The following is a 20,078-nucleotide window of genomic DNA, read 5'->3' as shown; positions in this document are numbered from 1 at the left end:
AAAAAATGACCAAAAAAGCAAGGCTATAGTATGGCAAAAATGTCAAAAAATGACATGTCCCAAAAACAGCTAAAAATACGTCAGAACAACATGAAATTGCGTGCTGAGACACGCCATAGCATTAAAACTTGCAAAAAATGGCAAAAAACAACCTAAAACAGCATGTTGAAAAAATGACCAAAAAAGCAAGGCTATAGTATGGCAAAAATGTCAAAAAATGACATGTCCCCAAAACACCTGAAAACACCTGAAAACAGCATGAAATAGCGTGCTGAGACACGCCATAGCATTAAAACTTGCAAAGAATGGCAAAAACAACCTAAAAAAGCATGTCGAAAAATGACCAAAACAGCAAGGCTATAGTATGGCAAAAATGTCAAAATGACATGTCCCAAAAACAGCTGAAAACACATCAGAACAGCATAAAATAACATGCTGAGACACGCCATAGCATTAAAACTTGCAAAAAATGGCCAAAAACAACCTAAAACAGCATGTCGAAAAAATGACCAAAAAACCAAGGCTATAGTATGGCAAAAATGTCAAAAAATGACATGTCCCAAAAACTGCTAAATATAGGTCAGAACAGCATGAAATAGCGTGCTGAGACACGCCATAGCATTAAAACTTCCAAAAATTGCCAAAAACACAATAATATAGCATGTCAAAAAAATGACCAAAACAGCAAGGCTATAGTATGGCAAAAATGTCAAAAAATGACATGTCCCAAAAACAGCTGAAAACACATCAGAACAGCATAAAATAACATGCTGAGACACGCCATAGCATTAAAACGTGCAAAAAATGACAAAAAACAACCTAAAACAGCATGTCTAAAAAATGACCAAAACAGCAAGGCTATAGTATGGCAAAATGTCAAAATGACATGTCCCAAAAACAGCTGAAAACACCTCACAACAGCATGAAATAGCGTGCTGAGACACGCCATAGCATTAAAACTTGCAAAAATGGCCAAAAACACAATAATATAGCATGTCTAAAAAATGACCAAAACAGCAAGGCTATAGTATGGCAAAATGTCAAAAATGACATGTCCCAAAAACAGCTGAAAACACCTGAAAACAGCATAAAATAGCGTGCTGAGACACGCCATAGCATTAAAACTTGCAAAAAATGGCCAAAAACACAATAATATAGCATGTCAAAAAAATGACCAAAACAGCAAGGCTATAGTATGGCAAAAATGTCAAAAAATGACATGTCCCAAAAACAGCTGAAAACACATCAGAACAGCATGAAATAGCATGCTGAGACACGCCATAGCATTAAAACTTGCAAAAAATGGCCAAAAACACAATAATATAGCATGTCAAAAAAATGACCAAAACAGCAAGGCTATAGTATGGCAAAAATGTCAAAAAATGACATGTCCCAAAAACAGCTGAAAACACATCAGAACAGCATGAAATAGCATGCTGAGACACGCCATAGCATTAAAACTTGCAAAGAATGGCAAAAAACAACCTAAAAAAGCATGTCGAAAAAATGACCAAAACAGCAAGGCTATAGTATGGCAAAAATGTCAAAAAATGACATGTCCCAACAACAGCTGAAAACAGTCAAAAAGCACATAAAATAGTGTCCCAAAACATGTTGTAGCATAGAATATAGCAAAAACAGCCAAGAATATCACAATTTTGCATGTTAAAAAAATGACCCAAAAAGTCAAGTCAAGTCAATTTTAATTATAGAGTCCATTATCACAAAACATTGTTTGCCTCAGTGGGCTTTACAGTGTACAACATCCCTCTGCCCTTAGACCCTGACATCTCCCTAGGAAAAACTCCCAAAAAAGAACCCCTGTAACGGGGAAAAAAGGTAAGAAACCTCAGGACGAGTGGCAGAGGATGATGAGGGATCCCTCCTCCAGGACAGACAGACGTGCAATAGATGTCGTACATAACAAATGAAATACAACTGTGACAAAAAGGAAAGAGAAAGAGAGGGGGGAGGAGAGGGGAAGAGAGGCACAGCAATATTGGAAACAGTCTCATGTCATATTACAATAACGATACGTGTTACATTATCTAATGCACTCTATGATGATATTGTGGGTGTTGATTAGAGTCTCATGCGTATATTGATAGGGAGGTGTCCAAAGGCATGATCACAGCATTGGCGCAACCAGGACCAAGACCACGATCAGGGCGAGCGGGGGGTACAGTATCAGTGCAGCCACAGCACAAGCACAACCAAGTCATGGTCACAGCGCCAGCACAGATATCACCACGATCAGGTACAGCCAGGTTTGCTGCCAGGATCCAGGAAAGCTAGGAAACAAGGGAGCAGGAATGCTCCAGAGAGGTAATGGGATTAGCGTTATGCAGTTCAACAGACCCAAGGTGGTGAAAAAAGGATAAGCACTTAATGAGGATCCTCAAGTCACTGATGAGCAATTACGACTTAAATATGAATGAATGAAATGAAAAAAAACACATAAAATAGTGTGCCAAATCATATTGTAGCATAGAATATTGCAAAAATGGCCAAGAATACAATAATATGGCATGTCGAAAAAATCACCAAAACAGCAAGGCTATAGTATGGCAAAAATGTGAAACAATTACATGTCCCAAAAACAGCTGAAAACACATCAGAACAGCATGAAATACAGTGCTGAGACACGCCATAGCACTAAAACTTGCAAAAAATGGCAAAAAACAAACTTAAAACAGCATGTCAAAAAAATGACCAAAAAAGCAAGGCTATAGTGTGGCAAAACGTCAAAAACTGACATGTCCCAAAAACAGCTGAAAACACATCAGAACACCATGAAATAGCGTGCTGACACACGCCATAGCATTAAAACTTGCAAAAAATGGCCAAAAACACAATAATATAGCACGTCGAAAAAATGACCAAAAAAGCAAGGCTATAGTATGGCAAAAAAGTCAAAAAATTACATGTCCCAAAAACACCTGAAAACACCTCACAACAGCATAAAATAGCATGCTGAGACACGCCATAGCATTAAAACGTGCAAAAAATGGCAAAAAAACAACCTAAAACAGCATGTCAAAAAAATGACCAAAAAAGCAAGGCTATTGTATGGCAAACATTTCAAAAAATGACATGTAACCAAAACAGCTGAAAACACCTGAAAACAGCATAAAATAGCGTGCTGAGACACACCATGGCATTAAAACTTTCAAAAAATGGCAAAAAAACAACCTAAAACAGCATGTCGAAAAAGTAACCAAAAAAGCAAGGCTATAGTATGGCAAAAATGTCAAAAAATGACATGTCCCAAAAACAACTGAAAATACGTCAGAACAGCATGAAATAGCATGCTGAGACACGCCATAGCATTAAAACTTTCAAAAAATTGCAAAAAACAACCTAAAACAGCATGTCGAAAAAGTAACCAAAAAAGCAAGGCTATAGTATGGCAAAAATGTCAAAAAATGACGTGTCCCAAAAACAGCTGAAAACACCTCACAACAGCATAAAATAGTGTGCTGAGACACGCCATAGCATTAAAACTTGCAAAAAATGGCCAAAAACAACTTAAAACAGCATGTCGAAAAAATGACCAAAAAAGCAAGGCTATTGTATGGCAAAAATGTCAATAAATGACATGTCCCAAAAACAGCTGAAAACACCTGAAAACAGCATAAAATAGCGTGCTGAGACACGCCATAGCATTAAAACTTGCAAAAAATGACAAAAAACAACCTAAAACAGCATGTCGAAAAAATGACCAAAAAAGCAAGGCTATAGTATGGCAAAAATTTCAAAAAATGACATGTCCCAAAAACAGCTAAAAATACGTCAGAATAACATGAAATTGCGTGCTGAGACACGCCATAGCATTAAAACTTGCAAAAAATGGCCAAAAACAACCTAAAACAGCATGTCGAAAAAATGACCAAAACAGCAAGGCTATAGTATGGCAAAAATGTCAAAAAATGACATGTCCCAAAAACAGCTGAAAACACCTCACAACAGCATAAAATAGCGTGCTAAGACACGCCATAGCATTAAAACTTGCAAAAAATGGCAAAAAACAACCTAAAACAGCATGTCGAAAAAATGACCAAAAAAGCAAGGCTATAGTATGGCAAAAATGTCAAAAAATGACATGTCCCAAAAACAGCTAAAAATACGTCAGAACAACATGAAATTGCGTGCTGAGAAACGCCATAGCATTAAAACATGCAAAAAATGGCAAAAAACAACTAAAAACAGCATGTCGAAAAAATGACCAAAAAAGCAAGGCTATAGTATGGCAAAAATGGCAAAAAATGACATGTCCCAAAAACAGCTAAAAATACGTCAGAACAACATAAAATAGCGTGCTGACAGACACCATAGTATTAAAACTTTCAAAAATGGCAAAAATAACCTAAAACAGCATGTCGAAAAATGACCAAAAAAGGAAGGCTATAGTATGACAAAAAATTAAAAAAATGACATGTCCCAAAAACAGCTAAAAATACGTCAGAACAGCATGAAATTGCGTGCTGAGACACGCCATAGCATTAAAACTTGCAAAAAATGGCCAAAAACACAATAATATAGCATGTCAAAAAAATGACCAAAACAGCAAGGCTATAGTATGGCAAACATTTCAAAAAATGACATGTCCCAAAAACAGCTAAAAATACGTCAGAACAGCATGAAATTGCGTGCTGAGACACGCCATAGCATTAAAACTTGCAAAAAATGACAAAAAACAACCTAAAACAGCATGTCGAAAAAATGACCAAAAAAGCAAGGCTATAGTATGGCAAACATTTCAAAAAATGACATGTCCCAAAAACTGCTAAATATAGGTCAGAACAGCATGAAATTGCGTGCTGAGACACACCATAGCATTAAAACTTTCAAAAAATGGCAAAAAATAACCTAAAACAGCATGTCGAAAAAATGACCAAAACAGCAAGGCTATAGTATGGCAAAAATGTCAAAAAATGACATGTAACCAAAACAGCTGAAAACACCTGAAAACAGCATAAAATAGCGTGCTGAGACACACCATGGCATTAAAACTTTCAAAAAATGGCAAAAAAACAACCTAAAACAGCATGTCGAAAAAATGACCAAAAAAGCAAGGCTATTGTATGGGAAAAATGTCAAAAAATGACATGTCCCAAAAACAACTGAAAATACGTCAGAACAGCATGAAATAGCATGCTGAGACACGCCATAGCGTTAAAACTTGCAAAAAATAGCAAAAAAACAACCTAAAACAGCATGTCGAAAAAATGACCAAAAAAGCAAGGCTATAGTATGGCAAAAATGTCAAAAAAGGACATGTCCCAAAAACAGCTGAAAACACCTGAAAACAGCATAAAATAGCGTGCTGAGACACGCCATAGCATTAAAACTTGCAAAAAATGACAAAAAACAACCTAAAACAGCATGTCAAAAAAATGACCAAAAAAGCAAGGCTATAGTATGGCAAAAATGTCAAAAAATGACATGTCCCAAAAACAACTGAAAATATGTCAGAACAACATGAAATAGCGTGCTGAGACACGCCATAGCATTAAAACGTGCAACAAATGGCCAAAAACAACTTAAAACAGCATGTCGAAAAAATGACCAAAAAAGCAAGGCTATAGTATGGCAGAAATGTCAAAAAATGACATGTCCCAAAAACAGCTAAAAATATGTCAGAACAACATGAAATTGCGTGCTGAGACACGCCATAGCATTAAAACTTGCAAAAAATGGCCAAAAACAACCTGAAACAGCATGTCGAAAAAAATGACCAAAAAAGCAAGGCTATAGTATGGCAAAAATGTCAAAAAATGACATGTCCCAAAAACAGCTGAAAACACCTCACAACAGCATGAAATAGCATGCTGAGACACGCCATAGCATTAAAACTTGCAAAAAATTGCAAAAAACAACCTAAAACAGCATGTCGAAAAAGTAACCAAAAAAGCAAGGCTATAGTAAGGCAAAAATGTCAAAAAATGACATGTCCCAAAAACAGCTGAAAACACCTCACAACAGCATAAAATAGCGTGCTGAGACACGCCATAGCATTGAAACGTGCAAAAAATGGCAAAAAATAACCTAAAACAGCATGTCGAAAAAATGACCAAAAAAGCAAGGCTATAGTATGGCAGAAATATCAAAAAATGACATGTCCCAAAAACAGCTGAAAACACCTCACAACAGCATGAAATAGCGTGCTGAGACACGCCATAGCATTAAAACTTGCAAAAAATGACAAAAAACAACCTAAAACAGCATGTCAAAAAAAATGACCAAAAAAGCAAGGCTATAGTATGGCAAAAATGTCAAAAAATGACATGTCCCAAAAACAGCTGTAAACACCTCACAACAGCATAAAATAGCGTGCTGAGACACGCCATAGCATTAAAACTTGCAAAAAATGACAAAAAACAACCTAAAACAGCATGTCGAAAAAAATGACCAAAAAAGCAAGGCTATAGTATGGCAAAAATGTCAAAAAATGACATGTCCCAAAAACAGCTAAAAATACGTCAGAACAACATGAAATTGCGTGCTGAGACACGCCATAGCATTAAAACTTGCAAAAAATGGCAAAAAACAACCTAAAACAGCATGTCGAAAAAATGACCAAAAAAGCAAGGCTATGGTATTGCAAAAATGTCAAAAAATGACAAGTCCCAAAAACAGCTGAAAACACCTGAAAACAGCATAAAATAGCGTGCTGAGACACGTCATATCATTAAAACGTGCAAAACATGGCAAAAAACAACCTAAAACAACATGTCGAAAAAAATGACCAAAAAAGCAAGGCTATGGTATGGCAAAAATGTCAAAAAATGACATGTCCCAAAAACAGCTGTAAACACCTCACAACAGCATAAAATAGCGTGCTGAGACACGCCATTGCATTAAAACGTGCAAAAAATGACCAAAAAAGCAAGGCTATAGTATGGCAAAAATTTCAAAAAATGACATGTCCCAAAAACAGCTAAAAATACGTCAGAACAACATGAAATTGCGTGCTGAGACACGCCATAGCATTAAAACGTGCAAAAAATGGCAAAAAACAACTAAAAACAGCATGTCGAAAAAATGACCAAAAAAGCAAGGCTATAGTATGGCAAAAATGGCAAAAAATGACGTGTCCCAAAAACAGCTGAAAACACCTCACAACAGCATAAAATAGCGTGCTGAGACACGCCATTGCATTAAAACTTGCAAAAAAATGGCCAAAAACAACCTAAAACAGCATGTCGAATAAATGACCAAAAAAGCAAGGCTATAGTACGGCAAAAATTTCAAAAAATGACATGTCCCAAAAACACCTGACAACACCTCAAAACAGCATGAAATAGCGTGCTGAGACACGCCATAGCATTAGAACTTGCAAGAAATGGCAAAAAAACAACTTAAAAGAGCATGTCGAAAAAATGACCAAAAAAGCAAGGCTATTGTATGGCAAAAATGTCAAAAAATGACATGTCCCAAAAACAGCTAAAAATACGTCAGAACAACATAAAATAGCGTGCTGACAGACACCATTGCATTAAAACTTTCAAAAAATGGCAAAAAATAACCTAAAACAGCATGTCGAATAAATGACCAAAAAAGCAAGGCTATAGTATGGCAAAAATTTCAAAAAATGACATGTCCCAAAAACAGCTAAAAATACATCAGAACAACATGAAATTGCGTGCTGAGACACGCCATTGCATTAAAACTTTCAAAAAATGGCAAAAAATAACCTAAAACAGCATGTCGAATAAATGACCAAAAAAGCAAGGCTATAGTACGGCAAAATTTCAAAAATGACATGTCCCAAAAACACCTGACAACACTTCAAAACAGCATGAAATAGCGTGCTGAGACACGCCATTGCATTAAACCTTGCAAAAAATGGCCAAAAACAACCTAAAACAGCATGTCGAATAAACGACCAAAAAAGCAAGGCTATAGTATGGCAAAAATTTCAAAAAATGACATGTCCCAAAAACAGCTAAAAATACATCAGAACAACATGAAATTGCGTGCTGAGACACGCCATTGCATTAAAACTTTCAAAAAATGGCAAAAAATAACCTAAAACAGCATGTCGAATAAATGACCAAAAAAGCAAGGCTATAGTATGGCAAAAATTTCAAAAAATGACATGTCCCAAAAACACCTGACAACACCTCAAAACAGCATGAAATAGCGTGTTGAGACACGCCATTGCATTAAAACTTGCAAAAAAATGGCCAAAAACAACCTAAAACAGCATGTCGAATAAATGACCAAAAAAGCAAGGCTATAGTACGGCAAAAATTTCAAAAAATGACATGTCCCAAAAACACCTGACAACACTTCAAAACAGCATGAAATAGCGTGCTGAGACACGCCATTGCATTAAACCTTGCAAAAATGGCCAAAAACAACCTAAAACAGCATGTCGAAAAAATGACCAAAAAAGCAAGGCTATAGTATGGCAAAAATGTCAAAAAATGACATGTCCCAAAAACAGCTAAAAATACGTCAGAACAACATGAAATTGCGTGCTTAGACACGCCATAGCATTAAAACGTGCAGAAAATGGCAAAAAACAACTAAAAACAGCATGTCGAAAAAATGACCAAAAAAGCAAGGCTATAGTATGGCAAAAATGTCAAAAAATGACGTGTCCCAAAAACAGCTGAAAACACCTCACAACAGCATAAAATAGCGTGCTGAGACACGCCATAGCATTAGAACTTGCAAGAAATGGCAAAAAACAACTAAAAACAGCATGTCGAAAAAATGACCAAAAAAGCAAGGCTATTGTATGGCAAAAATGTCAAAAAATGACATGTCCCAAAAACAGCTAAAAATACGTCAGAACAACATGAAATTGCGTGCTGAGACACGCCATTGCATTAAAACTTTCAAAAAATGGCAAAAAATAACCTAAAACAGCATGTCGAATAAATGACCAAAAAAGCAAGGCTATAGTACGGCAAAAATTTCAAAAAATGACATGTCCCAAAAACACCTGACAACACCTCAAAACAGCATGAAATAGCGTGCTGAGACACGCCATTGCATTAAAACTTGCAAAAAATGGCCAAAAACAACCTAAAACAGCATCTCGAAAAAATGACCAAAAAAGCAAGGCTATAGTATGGCAAAAATTTCAAAAAATGACATGTCCCAAAAACACCTGAAAAACACATCAGAACAGCATGAAATAGCGTGCTGAGACACGCCATAGCATTAAAACGTGCAGAAAATGGCAAAAAACAACCTAAAACAGCATGTCGAAAAAATGACCAAAAAAGCAAGGCTATAGTATGGCAAAAATGTCAAAAAATGACATGTCCCAAAAACAGCTAAAAATACGTCAGAACAACATAAAATAGCGTGCTGACAGACACCATTGCATTAAAACTTTCAAAAAATGGCAAAAAATAACCTAAAACAGCATGTCGAATAAATGACCAAAAAAGCAAGGCCATAGTATGGCAAAAATTTCAAAAAATGACATGTCCCAAAAACACCTGACAAACACCTGAAAACAGCATGAAATAGCGTGCTGAGACACGCCATTGCATTAAAACTTGCAAAAAAATTGCCAAAAACAACCTAAAACAGCATGTCGAAAAAATGACCAAAAAAGCAAGGCTATAGTATGGCAAAAATTTCAAAAAATGACATGTCCCCAGAAATACCTGAAAACACCTCAAAACAGCATAAAATAGCGTGCTGAGACACGCCATTGCATTAAAACTTGCAAAAAATAGCCAAAAACACAATAATATAGCATGTCGAAAAAATGACCAAAACAGCAAGGCTATAGTATGGCAAAAATGTCAAAAAAATGACATGTCCCAAAAACAGTCAAGAAGCACATAAAATAGTGTGCCGTCAAAAAATGTCATAGCATAGAATGTCGCAAAAATAGGCAAAAACATTATAGTTTCACATGTCGAAAAAAATGACCAAAAACGGTATAGAAGGGAAAAATTTCAAAATAACTTCATAACCTAATAACTGAACCTCATAATGTTTACCGAATAAAATTATCAAGGTACAATTCCATACCATTTTAATAATATTTTTTGTGGATGTTCAACAATTTTAACATACTGCACTTTGAACAATCTCTTAAAACAGCTTTTTGAGGCCTGCATTTTCAGTAAAATAAAACAGCCACTTAAAGCCTTCATTTGCCACTTAAGGCCTTCAATTCAAGTAAAATTAAACAGGCACAAAATTAAGGCCTACATTTTAAGTGAAAGAAAGCAAAATAAATCTTCTGACTAAACAAAAGAAAGTTTCTCTTTAAGAAAAAAGTGCAAACGGAGCTTTAAGTACCTGATTTTCTCTTCTCTTCACACTCTGTTCTTCTTCTTCCATTCCTAGTGAGAGAAATTGGCATGTTAGTAGCATTCTCATGCATATATGGAGGTGCTCATTGGTTAGCCTGGAACAGTACTTTTTGATGATGTTCATAACAGAGAAGGGTCTCACAGCTGTAAGTCAATCCAAACATGGTCAAGGTGTGAAGTGCTACTATGGTTAGACCATGGACAACAGTCTGAGATACAGTCTGTAGCCAAAAAGTAGTGGTGTCCAATGCTTCAAAATGCTCTGCACATCTGCTTGCAGATCAGTGAGGTCTAGCTGTAAAGATCCAGTATGCACCTACTTGAAGGTCTGTGTCACCTCCTTTGAAAATCCTATGGCGTATCTGATGATAAATGGATTCTGGATTAGCAAGAGGAGATGCTTGCCGAGCCTGAAGCTGTGGAATTGTTGACTGAAGTTACTAATCAGCTTGTCTGTGAAGTCAACATAAGGAAAACATCACTCTGGCCCTGGATCTGTTCCTGGAGGTTTGGGAAGTGGACGCACGGTCCTCGAAGATCTGCTTGTATTGTACATCGTACAAAATAACAACAAAAATTATCTCGTCCAAAATAGCGTAAAACAGTCACAGCATAGTATGTTGTCTATGATTTTTTATGCTATTTTATACACTACTATAGTTTGACTTTTTTAATGCTACTTTGGACAACATACTATAGTATGACTTTTTTATGCTATTTTGAACAGCATACTATGGTATGAGTTTTTTTTTTATACTATTGTGGATGACATACTATACTATGACTTTTTTGTGATATTCTGGACAACATACTAAACTATGACTTTATTCACTCAACTTTACGTGCCTTGATTTGTCAGTAATATCACAATCAGTGTCTAGACTGTATATGAATTTACAGCCAAGTCATATTTTACAGCATAAATAAAATAAATTATTTCTACAAAGACTTGTACCAGCGTTTTTAGCATACTAACCAAACAAATAATCTACTGAACCAAACTCCATGACAAGATTTTGTCATTCACCTCATTTGTTGTCACTAACATCTGAGGAAAAGTCCCTAGAAATATGAGTCAAGCTGATAATCAACTAAGTTCACAGAATCACTCACCTTTACGTGCCTAATGTGTTTGGCAATATCACAACAAGTTTTTAAACTGTGTGAATCTAATGCCAAATTAAATTTTACAGCATAAAAAAATTAAGTGTTTACCATGAGATTCGAACCTGCGATCCCTTGCATTGTATCTAAATGTTTAGTCCACTGAGCTAAATCTCATAACATTTACCTAATCTAAACTTAACATATATTTATTCTTAGTTATGGTGGTGACTGCTATATGAGTGGAGCTGACAGTCAACTAAGTTTTTTCCAGGACAAAATCAGTATCGGCAGCAACGTCTGTCGAAAGTTGACTGATAGATGAGTCCAGCCGATATTTCTTGATTTCGACAGACTCACCTGCCGATACTGCTTTTACCTGTTCCGGGACCACTTCACCTTATTTATTGTCAAAAACAATATATCACTCAACTTTACGTGCCTAATTTGATCAATCAGCAATATCACAGCAAGTGTTTAAACTGTATGAATCTACCGCCAAATTAAATTTTACGGCAGAAATAAAATAAAGTATTTCCAATGCAACTCGAACCGCTGACCCTTCGCATTCTAACCAAATGTTCAGTCCACTGAGCCAAATGTCCAGAGGCTTTGCTGACGCAAAATTGACATGTCTTTATACTTAGTTGCAGTGGCGACTGATGGATGAGTAGAGCTGGAAGTTGATTAAGTTCTTTTCAGGCAAAATTCAGTATCAGCAGGTGCGTCTGTCGAAAGTCGACTGATAGATGAGCCCAGCCGATATTTCTTGATTTCGACAGACGCACCTTCCGATACTGGTTTTACCTGTTTCAGGGCCACTTTACCTCATATATTGTCAAAAACAATATATCACTCAACTTTATGTGACTAATTTGATCAGCAATATCACAGCAAGTGTTTAAATTGTATGAATCTACCGCCAAATTAACTTTTACGGCATAAATAAAATAAAGTATTTCCGGTACAACTCAAACCAGCGATCTCCCGCACAGTTATTCAATGGTTTAGTCAATTAGACAATTTTTTAGAATGAAACTGAAGAAATCTTTTGCTCAGTTACAGTGGTGACATCTTTAGGAAGTTGGACCGATAGATGGATGGAGCCGATAATCAACAAAGTTTTTTCCAGGGCAAAATTCAGTATCGGCAGCGACGTCTGTCGAAAGTTGACTGATAGATGAGCCCGGCTGATATTCCTTGATTTTGACAGAGGCATCTGACAATACTGCTTTTACCTGTTTCTGGACCGCTTTACCTTATTTATTGTCTAAAACGTCAAATCACTCAGCTTTACGCGCCTAATTTGATCGGCAATATCACAACAAGTGTTTAAACTGAATGAATCTACCACCTAATTAAATTTTACGGCATAAGAAAAAAGAAAATATTTCTGGTAAGATTTGAACCAGTAATCTCTCACTTTCCAACCACACAAGTGATGTACTGAGCTAAACCTCTGAACACTTCCCAGAGTTGAAATTAAAGTGCTCTTTTGCCTTCTCGCAGTGGTGACATCTGTAGAAAAGTAGACTGATAGATGAGTCGAGCCAGTAGTCAGGTAAGTTTTTATCAGAGCAAAAGACTCGATCCCGCGATCTCTTGTACTCTAACCAAAAGCTCAAGTAACTGAGCTAAACCAACACACAATGCTTGAGCTCAAAATGATATCCTCTTTTGTGCAGTTATGGTGGTGATGTCCAAAAAACTCACATTATAGCATGTCAAAACAAACATTAAAAAGTCAAAGTATAATATGTTGAACAAAAGCAAAGCATGGTATTTGGAAGCAGCTGTTCAAATGTATTAGTATACAATGTTGAAAAACTGCTGAAAAACTCCTTGTATATTCTGTCAAATGAAATGGCAAAAAAGTCTTAGTATACTACGTCAAAAAAAAAACCACATATATTAGCATGCCAAACTAAGTGTTCAAAAAACAATATCATAGCATGTCCAAAATAGTCATGGTAAATGTCAAGAAAAGTTGAAAAAGTCATTGTACAGCTTGTTGAAAATGTCACACTATATGTTAAAAAAGATTTTTAAAAATCCAACAGTATAGTATGTCAAACAAATGTCATAGTATAGTATGTCGAAACAGCTGTTGAAAAAGTCACAGTATTAGCATGTCCAAAAAGTCATAGTATAGCATGTCAAAAAAACTGAAAAAAATGGCATAAAGTCAAAGCATAGTATTTTTTTAAAATAGTTAAAAAGTCATAGTATATTATGTATATTATCAAAATGATATCAAATTTTAAAAAAATTTACAGTCACACAAGTCAATTTATTATCAGTCATTTGTCTCTTCAAGTGACATGTTCCTCAGTTGTCTCTGCATGTAAATAATGAATGTCTCATCTCTGAATGTCTCTGCAGCCGTCCCAGCAGCAGCATGTCGTGGCTGCTGAGCCCGCTGAGGACGGTGTGTCTCCTGGCCTGGAGGCACTACCGGCTGCACTGTGTGGTGCTGCTGGCTGCTGTGCTGGGTTTGCTCTTCCTGGCTCTGCTCTTTTACTCATTCCCCTCAGAGATTAGCCATAAACTCTTCAACTCTGCTGGATAAAACCACTGAACTGTACTGTTTCGTATGCACTTTGTATCCCGTATCAACTGTTGTTTATCTTTCTATTGATACAGTTATTTGTCCCCCTGTATTTTTCTTCTGGGACTGGAAAATTAAAAACTGCAATCACAACATGATGCAATAAAGTCTTTATTTTACAATGAGAATAAATCATTTTGCTCTGATAATTTCACACACTGTCCCAGTTCTGCTGATTCTAAATTAATTTTGGATTATGGCATCTCAAGCTATGTGCCATCAGATAATCAAAGTTGATAGTTTTTAGATTTATGGATAAGTTCATTACACTTGGTTTGCCACTTATAAATATTTTCAATATTGTTTAATCTGCCAAGTATTTTTATGATTAATGGATTTATCTTTTGGTTTGTAAAATGTCAGAAAATAATTAAAAATGTGCAGTTCCCACACCCCCTGCTAATGTCTTGCTATTCTTTGTGTTGCCCTACCAACAGTCCAAACTTTCATATATTCAATTTACTATTTAAATATGACGAAGTAAAGCAGAAAGTCTTTACATTTAAAATGCTGGAAACAGCGAATTTCTGGCATCTAAAAAATATTTAAAGGTTCCATAAAAAAAGTGCAACTTTCATATATTTACATTTCCTGCTTGCTTGCTGGTCTACTGCGGCCTTGACTGGTTTATGTGTTAGGTAAAGCAGAGCAAATATTTAAATATAGTTTACCCTGTTTTTAGGTAGCTAAAATATGGTTTGCTGTGGTCCTGTGCATAGTGGTACATTGTTTAGTTTCTGTGCCGGTAGATTTAGTTTTTCACAGATAATAACAAAACAACACAGCGCAGATATGGAAGACCCTGAAATACCGACCAACTGGGACGGGGGCTCAAACAGACTTGTTTCCAAGAGAGGGTAAATGCAGATAGATTCAGGCATAATGTGTGAGAAAAATACTGTTTTTGAACATGACAGCATGTAAACATGTTCTAGTAAATACCCAAAATACAAAAATTAACCACAAAATGAGCAATGAGCAACTTTAAAGATGAGCTGGGCATAATATTTGTTAAACTGGTTAACATTCTATTGACTGACTTTTTATTGATTAGTTCAATAGAGCTTTGCAATTTCCTGAACTACTGTTAGAGAAGTTCCTCTCTTTCATTATCTGAAAAACGTTGTGACACATGAAACAAACTACCACACAGAAGACAGGAGCACACACACACACAGACACACACAGACACACACACACTTATGAGGTGGGAGAATGTTGCAGCACAGCTCAGAGATGTCTGCCAGGACCACACTGGAAACAAAAACAAAACATTTGTGTACAGATGGATGTTTGCTTTGTGTGTGTGTGTGTGTGTGTGTGTGTGTGAAGCTGTTAATTACTGGTACTGTTTAGTGAGTTCTGTGTCGTCCAAAGGTTTCACTTTGTCGTCAGAGATGATATTGCCCATACTCTCCCCGTAAGATTCTGAAGTATGCCAGGTTTTTATATGAAAACTGTGATGTTGGCGGACTGATCGCTCCCCTAGAAAGCACCTGGAACACATAAGCATCACATATTCATAGAGAAATACCATTGTATCTCATGGTTTCATATTCAGACTTTACAAACAGTCCTTTTAACCACCATGATACAGCCTCTATTGGCATGGAAGTGCATACATGATGGAGAGAAATCCAGAAGGTGGTTTGAAGGAACAGTGTGTTAGATTTAGGGATATGGTGACATCCAGTGGTGATTACATATTGCAGATTGCAAGCACCTAAATTTCCTCACTTACGATTCCCTCCGTCTTCATTGTTCAGGAGGTTTTTAACAAACAGACCAGATGACTAAAACCAGTAAAAACACTGATAAAGCAGTTTAGGTTGAAAAATTTGTGTTTTTCTGAAGCTGCTCTGCTTGTCATGAAGGGGGATTTAACTACGGTGGCCAACGTGGCAACGCAAATAACCCTATCTAGAGCCAGAGATTAGTTTGTCCTTTCTGGGCTACTGTAGAAACACGGCTGTGCAACACAGCAATCTCCATAGACAAGGACCCACTCCCTTTGAAGATGTAAATGTCTAATTCTAAGGTAAAGAAAACACAACAGTTCTTATTTTCAGGTGATTTTACACTAAAAATAAACCTATTATATTATATTCCATTTCTGGCTAAATCCTACTCACTCTACCTTTAAAGGTGTGTATCTGTGGTCTTACCTTGTCCTCACGTGCTGCTGAAGGAAGCTTTTTAGAGCGGGCACAACATGGTTAGGATGAATGAGTTCAGAGCTCAGATGTGTCTCCACTTCCTCTGCCTTGTTGCTGTATTCATCAAACTCAACACAAATATCCTGCAGGCAGAAAAAGCGCACAACGAACAAATTGTTTAATTATAATCATCTTGTTTATCAAAGATTCAATGCCATATTTTGTACAAGCATCCATCCACTGCATCTCTTTCCTTCCCCACCTCAGTCCGCTCTCTCTGCTGCTGTTCGTACTTCAATAAGAAATGAGCCAACTTGGGCACATCCTCCTCTTCAAGGCCAAGAGACTGAAAAAAAAACAGGTTGTTCAGTATTTGCTTCATACAGTCCAACAGCACAGTGATGCATTAATCAGAAACTCACACAAAGTAGAGAGTCCAGCTTCACAACGGTCTGCTTCTCCTTCTCCAGGGGAGCCAGCAGGTTCAGGAGTTCATCGTCTATCAGAAACTCCTGAGAAAGAAGGAAGGAACGCCGAGCTGAAGATACTTGTCACATGGGGGAGAGGGATCCTTGTTGTGTTTTTTAAAAATGTGTGTATAGTGATTACAAAACATAGAAGTGAATAACAGCGATTTGGTGTGCAGACTAAGTAGGTCTGTGAGAGTTTGTTTTTTTCCTGATAGAGAATTAATGACATTGTGCCGCCATGCTCTGCTGGTAATGTCAAAAATAGCACGTGTGCTTTTAACTTTATCAAAACGAATCGATGATAAATAACCCTCATGAATGAGCTATACATCAATAATAGTAATGAACATAACTGAGCAGGATCCATGATATAGAAACACATGGCAAAAAATGGCATGTTGTTTAAGAGACCTCTATATTTTCATAAATAGTTTTCAGGGAAGCTGGTGTCTCATTAAAAAGGTAATTCACTGTTTGAAAGAGCCTCTGCTCAATAAACTCTTCCTTTAAAAAACATGAATAATTGTTTCTCACCGCCTCATCACACAGCTGCTCCATCACTTTCTTCAGTGTCTCCATGGACAGCTTCCCTTCCCAAACCTCTGCACCACTCTCACTCTGCCCTGCTGTCCCCTCTTTGGACATGTCCATGTCTGTCTCTCTCCCTGCAGAGTGCCTGCACGAAGTGAAGAAGGGGTTAAAAGAGAAGAAGGAAAAAAAGTGGTAGGTTTACATTTTGTCAGTAATTCTTTTAGCAGACAAGATAATTATGACTCACTTTATTTGCTTCTGTGCGCGTTCAAATTGATGGATGCTGCATTTGTTGTCCATCTTTGTAAAATGTTTCTCCTGAAAACTCAATTAGGTTTTAAAAAGCAGCCGACTTACCCGTGCTTGGACTCTTGATTTGACAGCTCAGAGGGTTCTGGCGCCTTTTCTAGATCCTTATAAACTTCTGCCATAGTTTGATTTGTTGCTGTATAAAAACTATTAATAGAAACATTTAAACATTGCAAAAAATAACGAAGCTAAAAAAACATGCAGCTACGTGTAGCTGCGGTGTGTTTGTACATGTTGCTATGGCAACAGCGTGACGAGCGCTACCTTCACGTGCCCCTCCTAAAACTCAAAACTTTAATGCAGCCTAACGTGCAAAAAGGCGTTTTTGTAAACAGCAAAAGGACCAATATAAGGGCACTAATTTTTATTTTTATTATCGATTAATCTGCCAATTATTTTCACGATGAATCAATTAGTCATTTAGTCTTTAAATATTTTAAAAACTCTGACAAATGTCTGTATTTGTGAGCCTAGGTCTGTTTTATTCCCCTTGTTTTTTTTTGTTTATTTGTTATTTTTCAAAATAGATGTTGTCTGTGTTTTTTGTTTTAAAAAAGAGAGCAAGGGGACAGTGAGCAGGTCTTTCATCTGTTTGTTCTAACGTCCGATTTGATCTGACAAAAACATAAATGTTTTAAAAAAAAGAAGTAAAGAAATGCTGTTGACATGTTTGTTTTTTCATTATTATGTTAAAATAACATTTTATTGTTTGCATCTTAAAAACTGCACTTTCTCCTGTTTATACCACCTCATACAACGCACTTTGGCAACACAGTGTTTCAATATGGCCATGCTGTTAAGGCCTCAGTTTATTTGAACTAAATTGATATTTCATATACGGCTTGGTGCTGTCATCTAGTGGCAGCATCCTGTTTCCAAACTTCTGAGCGGTTGTTACAAATTCTGTATCTTAAGGCAAAGTTTAGGACTGGCTGCACAGCAGAACCAATATTGTCAGTTTTTATCTATGATTGCCAGTATACATCTTTGTATCTTTTACTGGTTGAATCTTCATCTTAATTTTTATTTTATGGAGTATTATTTTTAATCTAATGGATTTAATTCACTTCAATGGCTGGTTGCTGGCTTTGTTTTGTGCCTGCAGCTTGTACTTCCCACTTACAAAGGTCAATTAACACACAGCATTTTTACAGGAGAGGTACATGTGAACATTTATGGTAAATTTAGTTTTATTTTAATGCTCTAAAAATAAATCATATACTTTTACTTTTGAGAAAAAACTGGCATGGTTATGAGCTTAATGTTATGTTCAGAAGCTGTCTGTAGGTGGAGCTACTGTCTTGTGATCAAAATTCAGCTAAGGCTACACAAACTTTCATCTTTGACAAGACGGATATTTAAAACATATGCAGATTTAGCCGCTCTCTCCCATATCTCAAAAACAAATCCAGACTTAATAATTCAAGCACACTCTCCAAACAAATGGTAAATGTCTTCTCAAGCTGATGGTAAGACAGGCACTTGTCCTCACAAACAAACACACACATGGGTCAGATGTTCCTGCCCTGAGAGGTGCCCCCCTGCCCTTCCTGCCTCTTGGCAGCTCTCATGCTCGCCCTCACCCCCCGCAGCACCTCGCCGCTCTTTCGACCTCAAGTGGCCTCCGCTGCTGCTGAGCCACAAGGGATGTAAGTCAGCCAGCAAAGGTTTCTGACATATGATCCAGCATCTGTGATGTCACCAACAGCTGACTTGTCATAAGACCTTTGTGAAAGAGGGGTGGACGTAAGGGATGAATGAGGAGAAGGCCTTACTTTCGACAGACCCTTAGCTGGAACGCTGAGTGCTTTTGCATCAAGCTGCAGAGATTACAAACTGAATGACTGCCATTAGAGAGTGATTCTATAATCTATTATAATACCATAAGCTAGGGATTGACAGACTTTGACCCCACTCACAGGTGTATAATAAGCCCCATTCACTCCGCATATGCTCTGTGGGAGAGGGTGCATGTGCGTGTGTGTGTGTGTCTGCTAATTCCTACCCCCAGGGGCATATGTTTACTCCTTCTTCAACAAAGCATCATATTCATTGCTCAGGGGTTGAGAGGTGCATAATCTGAGCCTAACCTTCAGCCAGTCAACTTACTGACAGCTTAGAGTGTTTGTGGTGGGGAGGGGTTGCATAACAACTTAAGTCCTGACTAACAGTTTCTTAATATCGCCGTAACGAAGGAGACATTTGTTGCTTCGTAACAAGTGATGCACGACAGAAGAGTGCAGAGTGGCTGCAGATGACAGCGGAGAATTCAGAGGCATTTAGTCTAGAGGAGGCCATGACCTTGTCAAAGAATGTAACAGTCATTTAACAAGAATTAGATTTAATAAATGAAAAAAGGAAGGCCGGATTCAGAAACAACATGAAGAGCATCCTCCTACTCTTCTATCAAATATGAAATGTACTGGCCTTGTCTCAAGGTAACTGCTGGAGCATCTATTGCAAACAGGCATACAGCTTTTTTCCCCCCGACGTTACCTCTAAATGTTCATCTGCACAATTTTAACCTTTAAATATTAAGAGAGAGCGAGGGATAAACACAGATGCAGATATGCAGAGAGACAAAGAGGCTCTTACAGGAAATAATAAT

The 20,078-nt window shown here is 37.0% G+C and overlaps 2 protein-coding genes across 5 annotated transcripts in view; one reads left to right on the top strand and one right to left on the bottom strand.

Annotated features, from left to right (window-relative positions):
* The window catches only part of otofa (otoferlin a), a 136,297-nt gene extending 122,177 nt beyond the window's left edge, over window positions 1-14,120 (top strand). Inside the window, exon 47 of the mRNA XM_088089230.1 lies at window positions 13,779-14,120. Coding sequence (XP_087945356.1) covers window positions 13,779-13,965 — 187 coding nt within the window. The 3' untranslated portion in view covers window positions 13,966-14,120. The remainder of the gene's footprint in view (window positions 1-13,778) is intronic.
* Window positions 1,682-17,702, bottom strand: LOC121955239 (dynein regulatory complex protein 1-like). Of its 4 annotated transcripts, XR_015779090.1 has the most exons (8): window positions 17,519-17,702; window positions 17,165-17,306; window positions 16,583-16,672; window positions 16,423-16,506; window positions 16,170-16,303; window positions 15,348-15,489; window positions 10,279-10,322; window positions 2,233-2,315 (listed from the first exon to the last, which is right to left on the bottom strand). XR_015779090.1 is itself a non-coding variant. In XM_088089234.1 (7 exons), exons 1-7 carry the CDS (start codon window positions 17,590-17,592, stop codon window positions 2,254-2,256), a joined length of 630 nt encoding a protein of 209 aa, XP_087945360.1. In that variant the 5' UTR covers window positions 17,593-17,702; the 3' UTR covers window positions 1,682-2,253. The 4 variants fall into 4 exon arrangements, 3 of the variants coding, with proteins under 3 accessions (XP_087945360.1, XP_087945362.1, XP_087945361.1); XM_088089234.1 differs by lacking the exon at window positions 15,348-15,489 and having other exon boundaries at window positions 1,682-2,315; XM_088089236.1 differs by lacking the exons at window positions 2,233-2,315; window positions 10,279-10,322 and adding an exon at window positions 15,168-15,258.
* Between the last annotated feature and the right edge of the window lie 2,376 nt (window positions 17,703-20,078).

Source organism: Plectropomus leopardus, chromosome 16, assembly GCF_026936395.1.
Source record: "Plectropomus leopardus strain MGB_pleo_1.0 chromosome 16, ASM2693639v1, whole genome shotgun sequence".
NCBI lineage: Eukaryota > Metazoa > Chordata > Actinopteri > Perciformes > Serranidae > Plectropomus > Plectropomus leopardus.
The sequence above is the reverse complement of the archived record's forward strand: the minus strand, read 5'-3'. Positions and strand labels throughout refer to the sequence as shown.